The 21,969-nt window shown below is 52.4% G+C and overlaps 1 protein-coding gene across 1 annotated transcript; it reads left to right on the top strand.

Moving 5' to 3' along the window:
* Positions 1 to 1,807: 1,807 nt before the first annotated feature.
* PANX2 (pannexin 2) lies at positions 1,808 to 21,147 on the top strand. Its single transcript, XM_001363232.5, has 3 exons — positions 1,808 to 2,234; positions 11,627 to 13,090; positions 19,451 to 21,147. Exons 1-3 carry the CDS (start codon positions 2,009 to 2,011, stop codon positions 19,810 to 19,812), a joined length of 2,052 nt encoding a protein of 683 aa, XP_001363269.2. The 5' UTR covers positions 1,808 to 2,008; the 3' UTR covers positions 19,813 to 21,147.
* Positions 21,148 to 21,969: the final 822 nt, after the last annotated feature.

The raw sequence follows: 21,969 nt of genomic DNA, 5'->3' as shown, positions 1-21,969 counted from the left end.
CAAGAGCCAAGTTAAATTTGATAAAGATCTAAAATTCTCTGCCCTATTTTCTGCCTCTGCCATGGTCACTGCAGACCTGGAAGGGGCTGGGAGACACATTTTAAATTTTTCTTTAGTTTGTGGCCTGCCATGTCCAAAGAATTGATCACCAAGTATCCAGCCTCCTGGCGGTGATCTCTATTCTTGGTTGCTGGGCGGGTCCTCAGAAAGCAGACTCTCCTTGGCGCTGGTGCTAGAACCAGCTCTGTAGAACCTGGCAGAACTTGGGCTTCCGGGGCCCAGAGTCGCCACTGGGAATGCCCCAGGGAATCACCCGCAGGAGGAAATACAAATGAGCAGATGGAATCACATTCCAGAATCTTGGAAATCAGAATAATTGGATCCCTGAGAGCTCACAGAAGACAATCCCTTTTCTTACACTGACCCGGGGCAATGGGGAAGATGCCCATTCCCACGGGCACCCCTGTGATTGTAGCACAACAGTAGAAGGGAAATAGGGCAAGTACAGCAATCCCTGTTTTGTTTTATTTATTTATTTTTATTTTATTGATTAAGTAAGAAAGTTGAATTCCTGTTTTAAAGAGAAGGAAATGGGTTGAGATTTAGTGCAACTCTCCTTTTACAGAGGTTCAGAGACGGAAAGTAACTTGTCTAAGGTCACACAGCTGACAGAGCCCAACAAGACCCCAGACTTTCTGACTTCAAATTCCGAGCTCCTTCCACCTCAGGGGAAGTGCCCAAGGCCAAGAGCTCTTTCCCTTGGGCCATGAGCCTGTCTAGTGTCCCCGGATTCGGCAGGGAGAAAGCTAGCTAAAGGTGACGCCAGGTCCCCCTTTGCCTCCCCTTCTTCCCTCCTTCCGACACAACTCCGTCTCCAGGGGTTTCCCTGCCAGATGCTACTAAGTGGCAGAAGAGCGCTGGAGGAGATAGGCCGAGGGGGAGGGGGCGGGAAGGGGGATGATTGGCAATGGGCAGACAGTGGGAGGGGGAGCTGGAGGGCCTCGGGGAGTGCTGGGGGCAGCTGGTCGAGGAAGCCGAGACCCAGGGTCCCAGATGCGGGGTTGGGAGGGGGGTGGGCTGGGATCCGAGCGCCGAGCGCCGGGCGGGAGAGAGAAGGGATGCGGGGATACAGGAGATGGAGGAGAGCCAGGCAGGGCGTCGGCCACGTGTTGCAGCTGCGGCCAGCCCTCGATCGGCCAGATGTGAGGGCGGACGGGGGCACCTCCCCATGGTCCTCCCCGGCTCCCCCCGTGAATGCCAGTGCCTCTGTCCTCCCCCTCCCGCCCTCCTCTTCCTCCTCCTCTTCCTCCTCCTCCTCCCCGCCGCCGCTTGCGCAGCCCGGCAGCCCGATAGAGACAGACCCACGGAGACCTAGACGCAGCGCGGGGAGCAGCAGGCTGGGAGCCCCCAGCGAGCGGGAGATCCGGAGGGAGGGCCGGCGGGTAGGACGGGGAGGGGCGAGCTCGGAGCTCTTCTCGGCCCTTTCATGTAATTTCTTTTTTGTCAAGTCATCGGCGGCGCCGCAGCTGCCGCGGGGGGCGGTGTGGGGGGACGGGGGCGGGGGCCCGGGCCCAGAGGGAGGGGGCCGCGGAGAGGAGCCGCGCGCGCCGCCAAGTTGCCGGAGGTAAACAGGCCCCGCGCCCCCTCCCCGCTCCCGCGCTCCGGGCTGCCCGGGGCCGGGGGGAGGGGGTGTCCGCAGTGGCCTCCGGGGGGCGCGGGGGCCCGCGGCGGCCCGGGCCGGCCGGACTCGCAGAGCAAGCGAGTGCCGGGGCGGGAGGCGAGGAGAGGCAGGGCGCTGGCCGGGGCTGGGCCTGGAGCGGGGTTCCAAGCGGGGCGCCCCCCAGGCCGGCCGGCCACTGAGCCTTGAACTTGACCGCCGCCATCCGGGCAGCCGCAGCCGCAGCGCCTGACCCGGGCAGGGACAGCCCCGCCGCCACTACCACCGCGGGGCCTCCGCGCCCCCCAGGCCTCCCCTTCCCGGGCCGCCGGCCGGGCTCCGCGCCCCCCCATGCACCACCTGCTGGAGCAGCCCGCGGACATGGCGACGGCGCTGCTGGCGGGCGAGAAGCTGCGGGAGCTCATCCTGCCCGGTGCCCAGGACGACAAGGCGGGCGCGCTGGCCGCGTTGCTGCTGCAGCTCAAGCTGGAGCTGCCCTTCGACCGCGTGGTCACCATCGGCACCGTGCTCGTGCCCATCCTGCTCGTCACGCTCGTCTTCACCAAGAACTTCGCCGGTAAGACCCCGCCCGGCCCTCGGGAGACCCCCAGCCCTCCTCCCTCCGTCCTTTCCTCGAGGGCTGCCAGCCCGCCCGCCCCTGAGCTCATTTATCTCCAGCTCTCTTTGCCTAAGATGGAGAGATGGGGAGGGACAGAGACGGAAAGGGAAGCATAAGGGCTGGGGAAAGACGTGCAGCAGGCGTGTGTGTGCGTGCGTGTGAGTAGGGCACGGGTGCTTTATGGACCCTCCCAGCTTTCACTGACCGAGCCTGGGAGAAGAGGCCGGCTGCGGAGCGCAGGGTGCCGGGGAGAGCAGGAAGTCTGACGCTGGACAGCTCCAAGGGGAGGAAGACTAGAAAGCACAAAGCCGGCTGCCTCGGCCTTCGGGGACCCCAAGGCCTCAGGCATTTCCCCAGAGAAAGGGAAAAAATTGGCCGGACACCCTTCCCTCGGAAGCCTCTAGAAGCCCCGGGTGTCGGGGAGCGTCCGAGGCCTCATGACCAGGAAACTGTTGCCTAGCAAGACCGGTCCCAGAAAGGGGCCCTCCTTCGTAGGACCCTGGGGGAGCCGGGGCCTTCCCGGGGCTCCTCGGTGTCCTTGGGACTTCTTCAGATGACGTTGGGCTCTTCCTTCAAGGAACAGCTCTGCTCTGAGGTCACACCCACCCACCCAGAGGCCACCAGCCCCCCACCCTACCTGGGTTTGCCCTCCTAGACCTCCGCTCTGCCTGCCAGCACACACACACACACACACACACACACACACACACACACACACACACACACACACACACACACACACACACACACACACACACACACACACACACACACACACACACACACACTCTTGCTGGGGTGAATTAGCCCGTTTTAAAGACCCACAGAGCTTCAGTGTGGAAGGGAATGGGGCCTGGCAGTGACATTCCTTGGCCAAGGGAGGAAGTGCCCAGATCAGGGCCAGTGGGCTCGTCCCAACTTCTCAGGAGCCTAGCCAGGAGGCGGCTAGCCTTGGGCACTGGGGCAGAACTACCCATCTGGGACTCTTCCAGGCTGTTGTTGAAGTCCTGAGATAGGGATGTTGAGTCTGGAGAAGGGGAGATTCGGGTGGGGGGTGAGGAGGGAGGTAAATGTCGGACACGGGCTGTTTTCCCATGTTTGAAAGGAAGAGGAATTCGCCTCATTTTGCTAGTCCTGGAAGGCACACCCAGGAGCAGCAATGAAGGGGGAAGGTGCCAAGAGGCCAATGGGCTGGATGGAAGGAGGAGAGCCAGGCTGACTTCTTTAGCAGTGATCTCCCTCACCCCAAATGCTTAAGCAATAGCTAAATGGCGCCCCTGCCCCAACAAGGGTGCTGTGGAGGGCATTCCTGAGCCAAGCAGGAGGCTGGACTGGACAACCTCTGAGGCTCTTCTAAAGATCTCCAACTGGAAGGTCCATTCTTGGCTGTTTCAGTGAGCAATGACTGGGTAATACATGGGAAGCTTTTTGTAAACCTTAATGCCCATATAAAGGAGCCAGTTAGCAGCAGCAGCAGCAGCATTATTTGATGATGTGTCAATTGGCTTTATTTTCAAACTCTCCCCATGGCTCACAGCTGCCAAAATGATCTTGCTGAGACTCCAGCCTGACCAGGTTCAGGTCTGCTCCCTGGCCCTGCTGCTGTCACCTAGTTACGAAGCATTGTCTTTTTTCAGTTAAGGAGTCTTTTTTTGTGTGTCTGTCTCTCTCCCACCCTCCTCCCCTCCCCCATTTTATAAATAACCCTTCTGCTGTGCAGAGTCAAACAAAGCCCATGCCTGAATTGGCCATATTCCCCCAAACTCTGTTCAGTCCCTCCCCTCTCCTCTTTGAGCCTCTGGAATAACATCAATGTTGCACTGACTAGACCTCTCCAAGTTGTTGCAAAGTCTTTCAAAGTTGGTTTTTGTTATAATGATTCTCCTGGTTCTGCTCTCTTCAGGCTGCATAATTCATGCAAGTCCTACCAATTTTTCCTAAAACCTTCCATTTCATCATTTCTTGTGGCATATTTCTTGTCTGTTCCATTCATATGTTGTTCAGCTCTTCCCGAATAGGTGGACACCCCTTTAGTTTCCTTCTTTTTGCTATTAAAAAACTACAAATATTTTGTATGAAAGGTTGCCTCCTTTGATCTCTGTGAGGCAAACTAGTAGTGGTATCACTGAGTCACAGTTTAGTGATTTGGCAGGATAGGGGTTTGGGTCCAAATGCTTTCCAGAATAGCAGGAACAATTAATTCACAGCTCTACCAACAATGCATTGGTGTGCCACATTTGCCATTTTCTTTTTTTGTCATCTTTGCTGATCTGAAAGGTATAAAGTAGAACTCTATAGTTATTCTAGTTTGCATTTCTCTAATTATTAGTGATTTGGTGCATTTCCCTATGGTTATTTCTTGTTTGGATTTCTTCCTCTGAAAATCACTTCTTCATCTCTGACTATCAACTGGAGAATAACTTATTCCTATACTTTCAAACCAGTTCTTTCTATTTTTATGTATTGAAAATAAGATCTTTATCAGAGAAACTTGCTGCAAAGGAATTTTAAGTTTTTATGGTAATTTAATTCCTCTTTAATTTCAACTAAATTGATCTTGTTTGTGCAAGACTTTTACTATCATTTAATCAAATTTATCTATTTTCCCTTCTTGGATCATCTGTGTTCCTTGTTGGTCATCCAACATCTGATAATTTCTTCCTTGGTCCTCTGATTTGATCATGATGTCACCCTGTCTGTCTCAGTCATATATCCATTTGGATCTTATCTTGGCACATGGTGTGGGATGTTGGTCTAGACCTAATTTCTGCCAGGTTGCTTTATGAAGCATTTTCTGGTTCCCCAATTGACATTTCTCATAGATACTGCGGTATCTATGCAAATGTTCCACAGACTTAACTGAAGATAAATTCTGTGAGGGCAAGTATTCTTTCATTTTTACCTTTGTCTATCTAGTGCCTAACCTAGTGCCTTGTTGAACATGAGACAATCATTTTCACTCTAATTTCTTTTTTCCTAAATTTGTTTTTCCTATGTTTGAGACCTGAGAGGAACAGGGCCTTTTATCCTTAAACAAGCCAGTGACCTCTCTCCAAATGATTCAGTACAAGAAAGAAGAAAACTGGATGATGGACCAAGTCCATAGAGATGGGAATGGACCCTATGTTTGATTCTCAGTCCAAAACTTTAGGTATCATGACCCCTCGCCACCCCCAGGCTCAGACTCTGAAGAGGGAGAAAGGGCTTACGATTGAATGGTGGAGTCCCTCATCCCTTCTCTTCTGATGTCCCCAGGCCCTATGTGCAAGAAAAGCAAGGAAGTAACTGAGGATCATTACTTTGATATGGAAGCTTCTCCAGCCCAAAAGAACATTCCTTTTCTCTCTATCATTCTCGGCTTCTCAGAGGCCTTTATGTCCCTTTAAACCTCCCAGCAGCCTAAGGAGGCAGGGAGCAAAGATCAGCAACCCCATTTTGCCAATGAGGAAACTGATATCTCAAGACAGGAAATGACTTGTCCCAAATCATGCACCAATTGTAGATCTGGAGGAGGCCTCAGAGATCACCGAATCCAATGTGTAGCTCAACAGAAAATCCTCCTCCAAGGTCTCCAATAAGCAGTTGTCCGGCTTCCTCTTGAACTTCAGTGATAAGGAAGCTGCTACTTCTGAGGCAGCCCCTTCCACTCTGGGACAGCTCTGGAGGGCAGGGCCTGAGGGAGTTTGCAAAGGGACTAGAGCCACTTAGAAGCTTCCAGACACAGAAGAAGACAGGAGAGTCTCAAGGAGTTCAACCAGGCAAAGGCAAAACCCAGAGAGTCAGGGAGGCAATCCATTCTGAAGGGCTGGCTGCAGGGAGCTCACTACTTCCCAGAGTGATCTATTCCAGCTGAGGACAGAGCTAATGATGAAAGTCTTTCCTAACATCAAACCTAAATTGGCATTTCTGCAGTTTCTCCCCAATGGCTCTAGCTCTTCCCTCCAGGTCCAGCAAAACATATCGAATTCTTCTTCCAAGTGGCCATCCTTTTAATATTGGAAGTCAGCGATCATGTTCCCCTTCCCTTCTCTTTTCCAGGCCTACATTCTCCATTCCCATATCAGCCATCTTCCTCTAGGCATACCCCAGTTTACTAATGCCCTCCCAAATGTGGAATCCAGGACTGGACCCACCACTCCCAATGAAGTTTGATAGGGCAGTGACTCTCTTTAAAAAATAATCATAAATGAAAAAATAAATAAATTCATTTTCTTCTAAAATCCTTATTTTCTATCTTAGAGTTAGTACTACTGTGTATTGGTTCTAAGGCAGAAAAGCAGCTAGAGCTTTGCAAGGAGGGTTAAGTGACTTGTCCACAGTCACACAGCTAGGAAGTGTCTGAGGCCAGATTTTAAATCCAAGACCTCCCGTCTCTGGGCCTGTCTCAATCCACTGAGCCACCCAGCTGGCCCAGGCAATGCCTCTCTTAAAGGTGCCTCGAGGCTGCATTCATTTTTTCAGCTGCTATGTAATTTCTCTGACCACCATTGAACCTACTCGCTCAGCCCATGCATAAGCCCTGTACCTCCTTCTGAGCTTGAGGACCCTCTCATATCTTCTTGTAGCATCTTTGTTGGATTTCACACCTTCTTCATCACCTTTGCCTCACTTCTCAGTCTGTGCTTTCTGTAGACTGGATAGAATCAAGGCTCCCAGGAGAACTCAGCTCCCAAACCATGAGGAGAGAATAGAGCACAGGGAAACCATCCTTGTTCAGCACTGCAGCAGTCTCTGGTGATACTAAAACAAAGAAGAAACCATTCTGACCCCAAGAAACCTACACTTGTATCAGGGGAAATAGCATGGCTACAGTCAGTGAATACGGAGTCCTGGGGGAAGGGAAACCCTTGTAGCTGGGAGATGAAGGAAGACTTCCTGGAAGAGGAAGCCCTGGAGCTGGGCCTTAGTGGGACTTGGGAATTGGAAAGAGATGCAGGTGGTGAGGGAAGGCATTCCAGGCAGGAGAGAGGGAGCAGTCTGTGCAAAGACAAGGAGACTGAACATCCACCATGCTGGAGAAATCTATGCTCAAGGAAACAAAGGATGAGGAGATATGGCTCCCTGAGAAATCAGAGGGGGTTTCCGTCTCCTAGTTTTCATGTAAGGCCTCATATGGATGGGTGAGGGTGTGTTAGTGTGTAGGAGTTTGCACCCATGTGTTCATATCTATGCACATCCATCAAAACTGGCCAGCAAAGTGAGAGCATATTCAACTATCCTCTACCTTCTCTATCTTCTGGTCTTGGCCACATTCTATTATTGTTTTTCTTGCATCATTATGGTCACTGTGTACATTGTTCTCCCCATCCTCCTTCCTTTACAGCACTTCATAGAAGTCTTCCTTCATGTCTCCAAATTTCTCATGTTCATAATTTCTTACAGCACAGCAATATTCCCTAGGTATGTGAATATATCCCATTTGTGTTCCTTGGCCATTCCCCAATTGACAGGGACCCACTTTATTTCCAGTTTTTTACTACCACAGATGTGATGTTAGGAATATTGGTGACTATGGGTCCCTTTTTTCTGCCTTCATCCTCCTTATATTATGTGCCCAGTAGTGGAAGCATGGGTATAAATCACAGTTTAGTGATTTTTCTTGCATAATTTCAAATTGTTTTCCAGAACAATTGGATCAGTTCAGCTTGAACAGCTCTACCAACAATGTATTAGTGCATCTGTCTTCCCACAGCTCCCCCAAATTGACTACTTTTGCCATTTTGTAACTTAAGGCTATGGAGAGAAATCTCAAATTTGAATTCTCTTATTATTGTTGATTTGAATAAATCTCTCCTATGGTTGTTGGTAGTTTGCATTTCTTCTTGTGAAAACTGTCCATATTCCTTTGACCACTTTTCTATGAATAGTTCTCTCACTTTATAGCTTATTCATATTATAGGATTTAGTGTTGGAAGCAGGGATGTTCTTATAAATGTTTAACAACAAGCTATCCAGGGGAAAAATTGTTCATGACACACTTGTAAGCTTAATCTTCATTGTTAACATTTTTGTCTGTCACTTTCTTGAGTTTAAACAGTCAGCAAAGCAATAAATCAAGCCTTGATTTTTAGTGTTTGCTAGTTTCTGAGGTATAAATGCTCCCATTGAAAATTTAACAGTCAGTTCTTAGAAGCTGCTACAAGCTGGCTCCAGCACCCCTTAGAAATGATCTAATACAATTTATTTAATTTACAAGTGAAGAGACTAAAGCCTAGAGAGACTTGGATGAATCATACAGCAAAGGCAGAACTAAACTCAGATGTCCCAACTTCCAGTGTGGGGATCTGTCCATTATAGTGGTGCTTAAGCCCCATCCTACAGCCAGCTGAGCCTTGCTCTCCAAGCTTAGCTGCTTAAGCCCCCAATGAAGTCCCAAGGGGGTGGCCAAGAGAAGCAGAGAGGTAAGGAGAGTTCCAAACTCAGTGCCACAGTTCAGACAGGCTTGGTTCCACTTGGTTCTGAGTCTTCTCTCTACCTTCACTTTCTGCCTCTAGCTAGACAGAACAAAACAGCCTTCAGAGCCCTTTGGGCAGGACTCAGCCCATCCATCTGCCATGCCTAGAGAACCAGCCCTTGTTTGGTTTTCAGGGCACTTTTCTCCCTTAACCCATCTAGACCAGGAGAGACATCCAGGGTCCAATCTGCACTTTGCCTTTGACTTGCTTCATGATCTTGGATGAAACCCTTAACTTTCCTGGGCCTCAGTTTCCTTAAGCTCCCTGGATAATGGTAAAAGCATAGAACCTTAGACCTGAAAGAGTCATCAGAAGCCATCTAGTCCAACCCCTCCTTCCCATTAAAAACATCCATACTATCTCCAAAAATGATCATCCATCCAGCTTCTATTTGGAGGCCTCTTATGAGGCTCCCTCCTGAGGCAGCCCACTCCACTTTGGGACAGCTCTCCTTGTAAGGAAGTTCTTGCTTCCATCAAGGCTAAATTTATATCTCTGCAATTGCCACCCACTGTTCCTAATCCTGCTTTTTGGGACCAACTAGAGCAAGACCAGATCCGCTTTTAAGTGACATCACTTCACTACTTCAAAGGACTCATCACGTCCTCCCAATGTCTTCCTTTGATCCCTTCAATCCAGCCTCTTAGAACAGGATCTCCAGTTCCCATCACCATCCAGCTGGGATATCCATAGCATATCAGTGCCTTTCTAAAGGGGAGGGCCCCAAACTGCCTCAGATGTAGTCCTTTGGGGCAGAGGATGGCAGGATTCTCTTCAGGCTCCCCAACATCATGAACCTGGCTGCTACATGACAGTGGTGACTTGTATCAAGCCGAAGGCTCCTTAAAAGCCCTCAGCCTCTTTTTCAGGTGAGCTACTGAACAAGCCACCCTTTCCCCACTTTGTACCTGTGAAGTTGATGTTTTTGAAACCAATAAGAGGATTTTATATTCATCCTTCCTCGTTTTTTATCTCTAATTTGAGTGGCTTAAGCCCAAGCTTTAAACCAATCGAGAATGTCTTGATTCTGTCACCCAGTATGTTCACTGTGCCTCTGAGATTTGTCATCTATAGACTTAGTAAGCCTACAGCTTTTTATACGTCATTGATTTAAAAAAAAAAAAAGGAAATAGCCCCAGATCCGAAGAGCACTCCAGTAAAGACCTCTTTAGCAGTTAACATCAACCAGTAACGAATCCTCCTCATTACACTTCATTTACCACTATATATATAAAATATATATTAATAAATATATATATATTTATATATAAATATAATATAATATATAATACATATTATATATATAACATATATATAATTTTTTAAAAAACCTTACCTTCTATCTTAGAATCAATACTGTGTTTTGGTTTCAAGGCTGATGAGAGATAAGGGACAGATAGGCAGGATTAAGTGACTTGCCCAGGGTCACACAGCTAGGAAGTGTCTGAGGTCAGATTTGAACCCAGGATCCCCAGTCTCCAGGCCTGGCTCTCTATCCACTGAGCCATCCAGCTGCCCCCTACCCTACATTTTTTCATTTTGTCTGCAATGATAGCATGACAGACTGCCAGACGCTTTGCTGAAATCTCAGTTAACTCTAGCTACAGCATTTCCCCAGTCTACTAATCCAGTCATCCTGACCCCACCACCAAGAAAAAGGAAAAGAGGTTGCTGTTGTGTGACTTGTTCTTGGTGAAGTCATGCCGGTACTTGGTGGCCATTGCTTCCCTTTTGATACCACGTTTGACAATTTTACTCCAATCCAAGTCAGGCTCCCCAGTTTGTCTCTTCCGGACTCTCCTCCCCCCGTTTGGGAAGTTAGGAATTGTCCCTTCTCCACGCGTGCCCTTCTTAAGATCGTTCAGCCACTCGCTTCTACATCTCTCACAGGGAACCATCCGAGGCTTATACTGGAAAGCGGGATGCATTTTTAGAGCCCAGCCAGTGTCATGGAGGGGGCTGAGAGCCTGGGGAAAGGATGGCCGTGCTACTTAGGGCCAAAGGCTCCTCGGTCTGGAGCTGGAAGAGGCCTCAGGGGCCATCCAAACCACCCACCACCCCATCTTACAGATTTGGAAACAGGCACTGAGTGACTGACTCAGGACCACCCAGGTACGAGCCATTGGAACAGGTACAGGCTCGGAACGGAGGTCCTTTGACTCCAAATCCAGTGGGTTTTTTACTGCCTGCTATCCATGTGACTCGGGGCAAGTCTACACCTCGATGGACTTCACTGACTTCATCTGTAAAATGAGTGGGTTAGACTGGGGAGAGCCAGGCCCAGAGGCTTCCAGGGTTCCAATCTGGCCTCAGACACTTCCCAGATGAGTGACCCTGGGTGAGTCACTTGACCCCCATGGCCTAGCCCTGACTACTCTTCTGCCTTGGAACCAATGCACAGTATGGATTCTGAGATGGAAGGTGAGGGTTTTATATTAGTAATAATAATAATAATGGTGAGGTACCTTCCAACTTTCCGGCCTTGTTTCAGAAAGCTCATGACTATAAGGGCCTGGTATTAGTTTAGGAGGACATTTCAGGGAAATGTGTAGTTTGGGGCATTTGTTGTTGACGTCTCGTGTGTTCCCTGGAAGAGGCAGGAGCAGCAGGGGAAGGGCAGAGCTCGCCAGTCCGTAGGATGGCGGGTCCCCGAGGCTTCCTCCCAGCGTCCTCCTGGCCTCCCTGGAATCGCTCTCTGGGTTCCTCGGTAACTTCTACACCCCCAGGGCAGGGGGGTGGGAATAAAGGGTCCCCTTCTTGGATAGCACTACCAGTTGGATGGTTTTTCCAGTGCCCGCCCCAATGTGTGCCCTGCCTTTCCCAGGAGGGGTGAGCTCTGTGGCGCCTCCCTCCGTGCCCTGACCCTGAGCCGTGTCTCTCCTCTCTGCCCTCCAGAGGAACCCATCTACTGCTATACCCCTCACAACTTCACCCGTGACCAGGCCCTCTATGCACGCGGCTACTGTTGGACAGAGCTTAGGGATGCCCTGCCAGGGGTGGACTCCAGCCACTGGCCCTCCCTCTTCGAGCACAAGTTCCTGCCTTACGCCCTGCTGGCCTTTGCCGGCATCATGTACGTCCCTGCCCTGGGCTGGGAGTTCCTGGCCTCCACCCGCCTCACCTCCGAGCTCAACTTCCTCCTCCAGGAGATCGATAACTGCTACCACCGCGCGGCCGAGGGCCGGGCCCCCAAGATCGAGAAGCAGATCCAGTCCAAGGGCCCCGGCATCACGGAGCGGGAGAAGAGGGAGATCATCGAGAACGCCGAGAAGGAGAAGAGCCCCGAGCAGAACCTGTTCGAGAAGTACCTGGAGCGCCGCGGCCGCAGCAACTTCCTGGCCAAGCTGTACCTGGCGCGGCACGTGCTCATCCTCCTGCTCAGCGTGGTCCCCATCAGCTACCTGTGCACCTACTACGCCACGCAGAAGCAGAATGAGTTCACGTGCGCGCTGGGCGAGCCCCCCGACGGCCCCCGGGGCTCCGTGCGCGTCAGCTGCAAGCTCCCCTCGGTGCAGCTGCAGCGCATCATCGCCGGCGTCGACATCGTCCTGCTGTGCTTCATGAACCTCATCATCCTCGTCAACCTCATCCACCTCTTCATCTTCCGCAAGAGCAACTTCATCTTCGACAAGCTGCACAAGGTGGGCATCCGGACCCGCCGCCAGTGGCGCCGCTCGCAGTTCTGCGACATCAACATCCTGGCCATGTTCTGCAACGAGAACCGCGACCACATCAAGTCGCTCAACCGCCTGGACTTCATCACCAACGAGAGCGACCTCATGTACGACAACGTGGTGCGGCAGCTGCTGGCCGCGCTGGCCCAGTCCAACCACGACGCCACCCCCACCGTCCGGGACTCGGGCATCCAGACGGTGGACCCCAGCGCCAACCCCGCCGAGGGCGACTCGGGGGAGCCCCCCGTCGTCAAGCGCCCCCGGAAGAAGATGAAGTGGATCCCCACCAGCAACCCCCTGCCCCAGCCCTTCAAGGAGCAGCTGGCCATCATGAAGGTGGAGAATCACAAGGCCGACAAGCCCAAGCCCGTGAGGAGGAAGACGGCCACCGACACCCTCATCGCCCCCCTCCTGGACGCCGGGGCCCGGGCCGCTCACCCCAAGGGGGCCGGGAGCGGAGACCCCGCGGCCCCCGGCTCCAGCTCCGCCCCGCCGTCCGCGAGCAGCGAGAAGAAGCACGCCAGACATTTCTCCCTGGACGTCCACCCTTACATCCTCAGCGGCAAGAAGCCCAAGCCCGAGCTCCCTCCCATTGCTGCGCTGCCAGCCTCCAAGAGCCAAGAGGGAGCCTTCCTCACCCAGGGGGAGGACCACAGAGGGACCCGAAACATGGCGCCTGCCAAAGGTAGGGGGGCAGGGCGGGGGGGGGGGCGGGAGAGCCGCTCCAAGCCGCACACCGTGGGAGAGGGAAGGTGAGGAGAGCCAAGAGCTGCTCGGCATTAGCCAAAGAGTGAGAGGGAAGAGCCCTGCTGCCCACACCCTGGACTTGCAGAGGCCTCTGCCCTTTCCATGGTAGCCACGAAGTGAGAACCGGGGCCTCAGCCACAAAGCACAGCTGCCCTTCGGCCCGGCCTTCCTCGGTGCCGCCAGTGCTAGACAGCCCTCAGAGCCCCCAGCCAGAGATGGAGGAGCAGCCCAGAGTTAGGCTTGGGGGGATTTCTGTTTAGCGTACAGCTCAGCAGGAGAGCGTGGGCTGGCGAGGCAGAACCACTGACCAAACCCCTGGCAAGGAGTGATCCGAGAGCAGCTTTGGACTCTGGAAGCCTGTGTGGTGCCACGGGCCTGTGACAGGCCCCAACCTGGGTCCTGGAGGGCGGCGGGGAGCCCGTGCACAGCAAGGGGGGCAGACGCTTGAGACGTGGTAGCAAGGTTTCATTCGGAGGGCTCGGTCCATAAGCGCTTGACGTGTTTGAACCGTTTAAAGGGAGGAGTAGCTCTGGAGGGAAGGCTCATCTGTGAGCGACCACTCATTCTCCGATGATGCTTGTCCAATAAGGTAGGACAGTCATTTTCATTTTGGCGTGGCTCCTCCTCTTCTGGCAGCCCGATAAACAGAGCCCCCAAAGCCCTCAGAGACCCTCAGTCACTTATTTGAGAGTTTAAATTTCATTCAGAGTCCCCTCGGCGACACTGTCTTTCAGGGAGGATGATTTAGCCTGCAGATGGCAGAAGAAGCAAAATGTAGGGAGAGCATTTCCAATGCCTGACCAGAAATCAAAGCCAAAATGAGAAAGGAAAAGGGAAGAGGTGGCCGGGAGTCTCAGAGCCTCCAAGGCCTTTCTTCTTTGGGCAGCTATTATTGGCCATCGAGCTCCTACAGACCTCGGCTAATTACAGAGCAAAGGTTCCTGACTAAGAGGCAGGAGACAAGGTGGACCAGCTACAAGCTGGTTCCCTGAAACAGTCACAATAGTAAACCAGTGAGTCAACAAGCATCTATTGAGTGCCTACTATGTGCCAGACCCTGGCAATTGGAGACCTGAAACTTTCACTGCCAACAAGAATGGCTTCTGCTGAGTTTGTGCGTCTGCTCAGGGTGGATCACAGCTGTGGATGTGCAAGGTCCAAATTCTCCTCCCTCCTAGAGAAGGAGATGAAAGGGCTGGAGGAAGATATCTTTACTTCTCAGTTTATTGCAGAGAATAAAGTATTCCTTGAAATAATGGAAGAAGCATTCCAAAGGGAAAAGAAAAAGGAAGATGACCTCTGTGATTCCTTCGAACTTGAGCTAGGATCCTTTGATTCTTGAGAAATTCTTTCCTCTCTCAGGAGGGTGGAAGATTATAACATGGAGGATGAAGGGAAGGACCTTCGAACAGTTTGGGGACATTAGTAGGAATAAGGATCGCCCCAAAGAGGGTGGACCTCGATCCCTGAAGAAGAAGCTATGATTGCCAAGGAATGATCATGATTCCCTCAGGGCCACAAGGACTGGTCAGAGGAAGAAAAGATAAACATTGGTGGTTGGTGAGTCTTTCTTAACAGGATATTCAAAAGAGAAGCTCTCTTTCCGGGGCACGTCCCAGGATGTGACACATTCTCAAGGTTTGCCAAGCCTCCAAGCCTGGTGATCACTCTCTGTGATTCATGTGGAGACAAATAATGCCCCCCAAAAACACCTACAAAGCATTTCTGGGGATTATGAAATCCTGGGGCAGAAACCAAAGAATTAAGGGAGACAAGTAGGGTTTTGTTTTGTTTTTTTTACTGCTGTTGATTGAAGGTGGAAGCTTAAGAACAGAAAGAGATCCATTGTCAGAGGGTGAAATTTGGCTTCACAGGACATACTCGAGTGGTTAGGCTCTTGGCCAGGGGTAAGGATATCTCATTAAAGTCCATTAAAATTGATTTCTTTAGATACTTGCAGATCAAATATAATGGATTTTAAACTTAAAATGGAAAGGGAAAACCTTCCTATATAGATCTGCCAAGTTGGAAACTAAAGGAATGCACAGGGGTGTCCAAGAAGAGAGCCACCACTAAGACCCACATTTCCATGTGGGAAAGCACACAGACTTTAGAAGAAATGCAAGGAGAGACAAGACGGTGTTGCACTATATTCATGGGAAGAGATCCATGAAGAAGTGGAAGAGCATGGGAAAGAGGTTTTGTGTGAAGGAGGAGATCAGAAGTGATGCCTCCACTAAAAATCACTTGGTCACAATGAAGAAATGAAAGTTGAGCTCTAGGAAGTGATCCAAAAGCTTGATATAGAAGGGATGGGAGACATCAACTCTCTCCAGACTTCTACTTGTGCTCAGTGACCAGAGTCACACTGCTCACTTCTTGGTTTGGCTTTAACAATCATGGAACTTGGAAGAGAAAGTGACTGAGGGGAACGACCACTCTGGAGCTAATTCTGACTAGCAAAGATGGACTAACTGGTGCTCAAGGAGGAATGATGGGAGCCCTGGAAAGGAGTCCTGTGTTCAAGTTTGTGATAAATGGGGGTATGAGGAAGAAAGCTAGCCAACTTCTAACACTCATCTGAGATTTTTGGAAAGCGAACCTCAAAGACTTTATAGAAACGATAGTCAGGAACTCATGGCCTGAAACTCTCCAGGGAAGCTGACCTAAGAAGAACATGTTGCTCTTCTAAAGCATGGCATTCTAACAATGTAAAACTTGTACAAATGGGGGAAGATCACTAAATTGACCAATGTAGATATAGGGAACTCATTGGTTAACTCAGTGGACAGAAAATAGAAGCAAGGGCATGATTGAAGATGACTATAAAAAGGCAGCAACAAAGAACTCAAGGTCAGAAGGAGCTGAGGCCAATAGAGAAAGAGGGTTTTCCAGTGTTAGGGATGAAAGGACGATTTGAAGAAGAGATAGGAGTGCTGTCCAAGGTGAAGGGGATAATGATCAAAGAAAGGAAGACAAAACTACTTGATTCGTTACCCAAAAAAAGTATGTTTTTCTGACTGGGAATAGAAAAGCAAAACTGGGGAACAATCAATCAAAATCCACGATAAATGTGGAAATAGCAAGAAAGGAGAACCAATAAGTCCCTCAGTGAAGCCAAGTCCTCAGACCCAAATAAGCTACATACTCAGGGATAGAGGAAATGGACAGATGTGATTGCTAAATTGCTGTTGGTAATCTGTGGGAAAATAGGGAGAATGGAAAAGAAACCCAGGTCCTCGAGAAGGATAAATGTTATCCTAATATTCATAAAGGAGGAAAAGATGGTTTCTTCACATGATAAGTCAGCGAACTTAACTTTAGGATGCTATCAGAAGGCTAGAAGATACAGTGAAAGGAGTGGTAGGTCAAGTTAGAAAGGGAAACAGCCATCACTGAGAGCCAACCTTGCTTCATCCAGAACAAGTCATGACAGACTAACTCCATTTCCTGTTTTGTCAAGGATAATAGACTGGTCAATTAGAGAAATGCCCTAGATGTACTTTCACTAGATTTCAGCAAAGCGTTTAACCACGATTCTTGTGCCCTCCTTGGACAAGATGAACAGATATGCAGTTAGATGGATTCAGAACTCTGTTGGATGCCTGGATCCAAAGAATCGTCATTAATGACTTGTGTTGGGTGAGAGGCTTCTGGTGGAGTCTCCCAATACAAGGCCCCATCCAATCCACGATACTTTCCAATGACTTTCATATTGGTCCAAATTGCACAAATGCCAAATCTGGGAGGAAGAGCTAATATGGTGGACAGTGATAGGACAAGAGTTTTTTTTAATTTTTGCTAGATGTGCTAGGATGATAGGCTGAATCTAATCAACGAAAACATAGTGCAGAGAAGGGCATGAAGTTTAACACCCGTGTTCAATATCTTGTCTGTGCCTGCACAGGATTGGTGAAATGCAGCTACCCCAAACTTCTTATGAAAAGTGCTGGGCGTTTGAATGAGAGCTCACTAGGAATCGACGGTGTGATGTGGTGGGATCTTTGGCTGCCCAAAGGAGGTACTCAGGGCTAAGGAAGGGGCAGTCCTGGTCTGACCACATCCACAGTTTTGTGTGTCCAGAACCTGGGACTCCAAGAGAAGCACAGACAAGCCACGAGGCAGCGGTGTCCAATCCAAATAGAAAAGGGCCCGCATGGACTATAAAAGCCCCAAATTAGCCCCGAGTACATTGTGTTGTGCTTTGGTTGATTTTGTTAAACATTTCCCAATAACATTTTAATCTGGTCAATCAGGCCCAGCTGGAGAGTTTTGAGGATCACCCGGAAGCTTGGGACAAGAGTTGGACACTTCTGCTGATGAGTAGATATCTAGATCAGGGCAGTGATCGGGGAAGAAAGCTAGTGAGGATTGCTTGAAAACACTGGGGATTGTGAGCCTACAGAGCAGACTCAGGGTCTCTTCAAGCTTAGCAGTCCTCATGTTGCCACCCTTTCCCAACATTTACAAAAACCTTAAAGACATGATCTCATTTTTGCCTCACAGTAACTCTGCAAGGTAAGTCCTCTGGGTGTCATTATCCCCACTATATAGATGAGGAGGCTGAGGCTCAGAGAAAAAGAAGGGCCTGGTCCAGAGAGAAACCACAAGTAAGTATCTACAGCACAATTCCAGCTCTCATCTCCCTTGGCTTCACACCTAGCTCTCTCTTCTGAGAAAGAAGTGTTGGCCTCACTCTGCTTGGTTTCACCAGACAGAGCCGAGAGCTAGGAAGGTGTCGAAGTTCAGAAAAGCAGAGATGAGGGAGAAATCCAAACGTGGAACGGGTGGCCTCATGGCGTCGAGAGGCCTTTGTCACCAGAAGCCTTAGGGCACGGGCCGAGTGTCCAAGAGGGGCCCTCTAATGGCCCAGAATTCACCTGTTCCTAACCACAAGCTCCCCCTCGGACCTCTCCTCAGAGGAAGGGGCTGCCTTGGGAGAAAGTGAATTCCCTCTGACTCCAGGGTCCAAACAGAGGGAAGCAGGATGCAGCCTCCACACTTCCCCCTGGCTCTCTCTGTTCGCACCTTCCGAACGTATTCCCAGGCTCCTCCTGGCTCAAAAAGAAGGGCAAGCACAAGCTCTCTGAGTGTCCCAGAAGACACTGGGGGCAAATGATTGAGAGCTGACTGTCTTACTGGGTGCCCTTCGGCGAGTTATTTCCCAGAGCCATAACTAGGATGGGGTGACCAGGACAAGCATCTAGAGAGTAAAAAAAGAAGGAAGCTCCCCACGCCCACCCACTTCCTTGGTCACTGCCTGGATGAGCTCTAGCCTGCCTAGTGGAACCTTCCCCTACCCTGCCTTGCTTCCTTTTCCTAAGAGCAACCTTGCTGTTGGTGGCCCTGAATCTTTGCTTCTCCAGCATCTCTCTCCACCTCCCCTACCCAAGTTAGTGGAGGAAACATTGCACAGAGCTTACATCGGGCACCCCCACTTACGGCAACAGCTCTGACCCAGGGTTGTGCCCACCGAGAGCCCCCGGCCCGGGGGAGAAGGCAGCTTGCAAAGCTCCATCGGGCCTGCTCAGGGGCAGTTCTCGTCTCTCAGGAACCTGATGTGCTCCAGAGACCAGTTGGGCTCCTTTCTCCTGCCATGGAAAGGACTCCAGGCTCCCGAGGCCTTTGCCAGGGTCCCTGCTGCGCCAGGAGCCGGGAAGCCAAGACTCCCTGCCCTGAGGCCTGAGTGTGCAGCCCTTGAGCAGCAGGCTCTCAGGAAGGGTCTTCTTGGGGTACCCCATTCTTCGGAGCTCTGCAGCAAAGTGAGAAGGGGGCAGCCAGCCTTCCCAGCACAAGAAGGCCCCATGCAGAGCTTCAGCCTCGCTCATCTCTAGGAGGGCCCAGTTTTGCCCCTAGGCTTGTTCGCCATATTGGTTCCTAGCCTGCCTCTTGGCTTCCCCATGTAGAAGGTGGGATTTGGAAATCAGAAGAGCTGCATTATCTGCCACTCTGGTGAACTCAGGCAAGTCACTGGACCTCCTTGAGCCTCAGTCTCTTCATCTGTAAAATTAGGGGTGGGACTGAATGATTCCCAGGGGTGGTGTTTGGGGCTTCCCTCTCCCTGCCAAACCATACTGCCCATCTGCTTTCCAAAGCCCTTTGTGCACCCCAGCCCCGTGCCGTGGGGCGTGAGGGGATGAGGGCTCTTGGTCCCAGGGGAATGGGGTGACAGAACGGGGCGGTCTGGGTGCAGCACCTCCCCCTACGAGGGGTTCCTCTGGGAGTCGGGTGTGAGGGGTCGACGGGCTGAAGGAAAGAGGAGACCGTCGGATAAGGGTGTCTTTGGTCCCGTTTTCAGATCCCCCCGGCCCAGAAAAGGAAATCCTGTACCCAGCGGAGCCGTGCCGGGCCATCCCACCCCCTCCGGGACCCTTCCACGCCTGCCCTCCCACCACGACCGCTGGGGTCCCCGGGCCCCCAGCTGGTGTCACCCCCGGCCTCGGGAAGCCCGAATCCATGGCTGTCCTGAGCCACAACTCCAGCCACCCCCTGCTGCACATCAACACCTTGTATGAGGACCACCGGGCGGAGGAGGAGGAGGAGGCCCCGCCTCGAGCCTCCCCTGACATGACTGACCTCATCGGCATCCCCCCTCCGAAGCAGATCCTCATCGCCACCTTCGAGGAGCCCCGGACAGTTGTGAGTACTGTGGAGTTCTAGAGACGGCCGCCGGGCTCCGCCCTCGGCCCCCCCGCGCTCACAGACCCCCCCCTGCCTCTGGCCCGAACCCCCCCCCCCCCGCCGGACAGGAACCCGGCCACTGCATGACCCGGCCAAGATCCCCGAAGCCCCAGACCCAAGCACGAGTGTCCCACTGCCAGAGCCCTCGGGCGACCAGGGATCCCCTCCCCACACCGCCGCAGCCCCCCGCTTAGCCACGGCTGCCTTGGCTCCCCGGGGGGCGGCCTCCGTGGCCACTGTGGTTCTCCACGTGCACTTTAGCCAAGATCCCCTCCCGTCCTGGCCACCACGGCCCGGAGCCACCTCCCGGGCCTCGCCTGACCCTGCCTGGCCAGCCTGCGCTTCCGCCCAGTCTCTGAGACCCCGGGCCGGCCCAAGCTTCCCGTCCCCGTGCTTCCTGTCAGCCCCGAGGGGCCTCCCGAACACCAGATATGCAATAGCGTTCCGGGGGGCCGGGACAAGGGCGCTCCGGTCCTCGCGGCTCTGGGACCAGGACGGGGTGCGGCCCGGGGCCCGGGAGGGGCCAGATGAAGAGTTTATTTTTTTAATCTATTTTGTCATTAACCTGGGTGCTGGGTGCTCACTCCAAGGGTGGCGTCTCCTCCCTGAGTGTGCAAGGGCGGGAGGAAGCTCGTTTGAGGAGCCAACAGGGGGAGCGAGAGGGGGGGACACTCAGGAGGTGCCCACAATGGCCCGTCCGAGCCCAGCAGCTCCCCTCCGCCTAGGGCTGCCCCCACATGGTGCAGTGCTCCACCCAAAGGCATCCCCCCTGGGGAAGGTTCAGTCTTCCTTCTAAGGACCCCCATGGCCCTGGAGCCCCGCCCCCCGGCCTCAGTACCTCTGGGGTGATGCTCCCACCCTCCCAGAGCTCAGGCCGTCCCTCCCTGCCCCTCTCCCCAGTGCCTGGGCTCAGGGGCCCCCCGGGGCCTTTTCAATCGCACTTTCTCTTTACCGGTCGACATCCATGTTTTTATTTTGTTATTAATGCTGTCATCGATCATACACTATTTGGGATCGGAAACTCGGAGCCGAGTTTTCACCAGAATGAGCGAGAGGAGGAAGGGTGTGGAGAATGTACAAAAATGTATCTTGCAATAACGCCCGTCAATCGGAACCCCGCAGCTCCCAGAGTCCCTCTGGGCAGGCGCTCCAGGGCCGGGCTGGCCAGGGCGGGGGGAAGGGGTTGGGGGGCTGCCCTGGAAGGGGGAGGAAGGCTGACCTGGCTCTAGCATCTATTACCTCAGACACGGCGACGGACAGCAGTGTTGAACAAAAATAGCACTAAATAGACAAATAAATATTATTCTGACAACAGGTCTGCATCGTGTCCTCAGCCATGCGGCCTGGAGAGAGCAAGGCAGTGGGAAATCAAGGGGGGCTTCCTGGAGATGGCGGGGTAGCTGGCTCTGGAGGAAAGCGTACGAGGGAGGATAAGCCCCAAAGAAGCCAAAGCAGGGGCCGTGGCTGGAGCTTCCCATCCAGCTTGGGGTCCTGGAAGCTATCCTGCGTCAGGAGTCAAATCCCCACGTGTTAGCCGCGTGACTGAACCTGCGGCTTCCCGATCTGCAAGATGGAGGCTTTGTGGGCGGCTTTGGGGAAAGGGCTTTGAGCATCTCTGCCGGTTGTTACCCTTGCTGGGGCCTGAGATTTCTTCGACTAAGCTGCAGTCAGGCAGACGATGGTTAGTGGCTTTTGCAGTGTAGAGTGACGTCTGAGCAATAGGCCTGGGGTTGGGGAGCACAGAGGGAAGGACCCCAGAGGGTCAAGGGGAGCGCCTTGGACCCTGGGGCCTGGGGAGCCCAAACACCTGTGCCCATGGAGCCGGGAATGGGCCGTGTGCCTCTCTTTGGAGCCGAAGTCTGGCCCACTGAGCCCCAGCGGGCATCCCCTTTGCTGCCAGCAATGCCCCGGGCCAGGAAAGAGGGAAGACGAGGTGGGAGCCACCATTCCTGTGGCCTGTGGGGAGCCCCTGGAGATTCTGAGGGATATGCGGGAGGGGAAGGCAGGGCCTTTCATGGCCCCTAAGCAAGACTGGCTGAGTCCATGGCCAGCCGAGCAGCCTCTTTCTTACGCAAGGCCGTGGCCTCCTCCTCCTCTCCATCCCAGTCCCTAACCCTAACCCTAACCCCAGCAGGA

Source organism: Monodelphis domestica, chromosome 5, assembly GCF_027887165.1.
Source record: "Monodelphis domestica isolate mMonDom1 chromosome 5, mMonDom1.pri, whole genome shotgun sequence".
Lineage (NCBI taxonomy): Eukaryota > Metazoa > Chordata > Mammalia > Didelphimorphia > Didelphidae > Monodelphis > Monodelphis domestica.
The sequence above is the reverse complement of the archived record's forward strand: the minus strand, read 5'-3'. Positions and strand labels throughout refer to the sequence as shown.

Coding starts and splice junctions, on each gene's coding strand:
- PANX2 (XM_001363232.5), top strand. CDS start 2,009: ATGCACCACCTGCTGGAGCAGCCCGCGGACATGGCGACGGCGCTGCTG. Junction 2,235..11,626: donor CTTCACCAAGAACTTCGCCG/GTAAGACCCCGC, acceptor TCTGCCCTCCAG/AGGAACCCATCTACTGCTAT. Junction 13,091..19,450: donor AAACATGGCGCCTGCCAAAG/GTAGGGGGGCAG, acceptor TCCCGTTTTCAG/ATCCCCCCGGCCCAGAAAAG.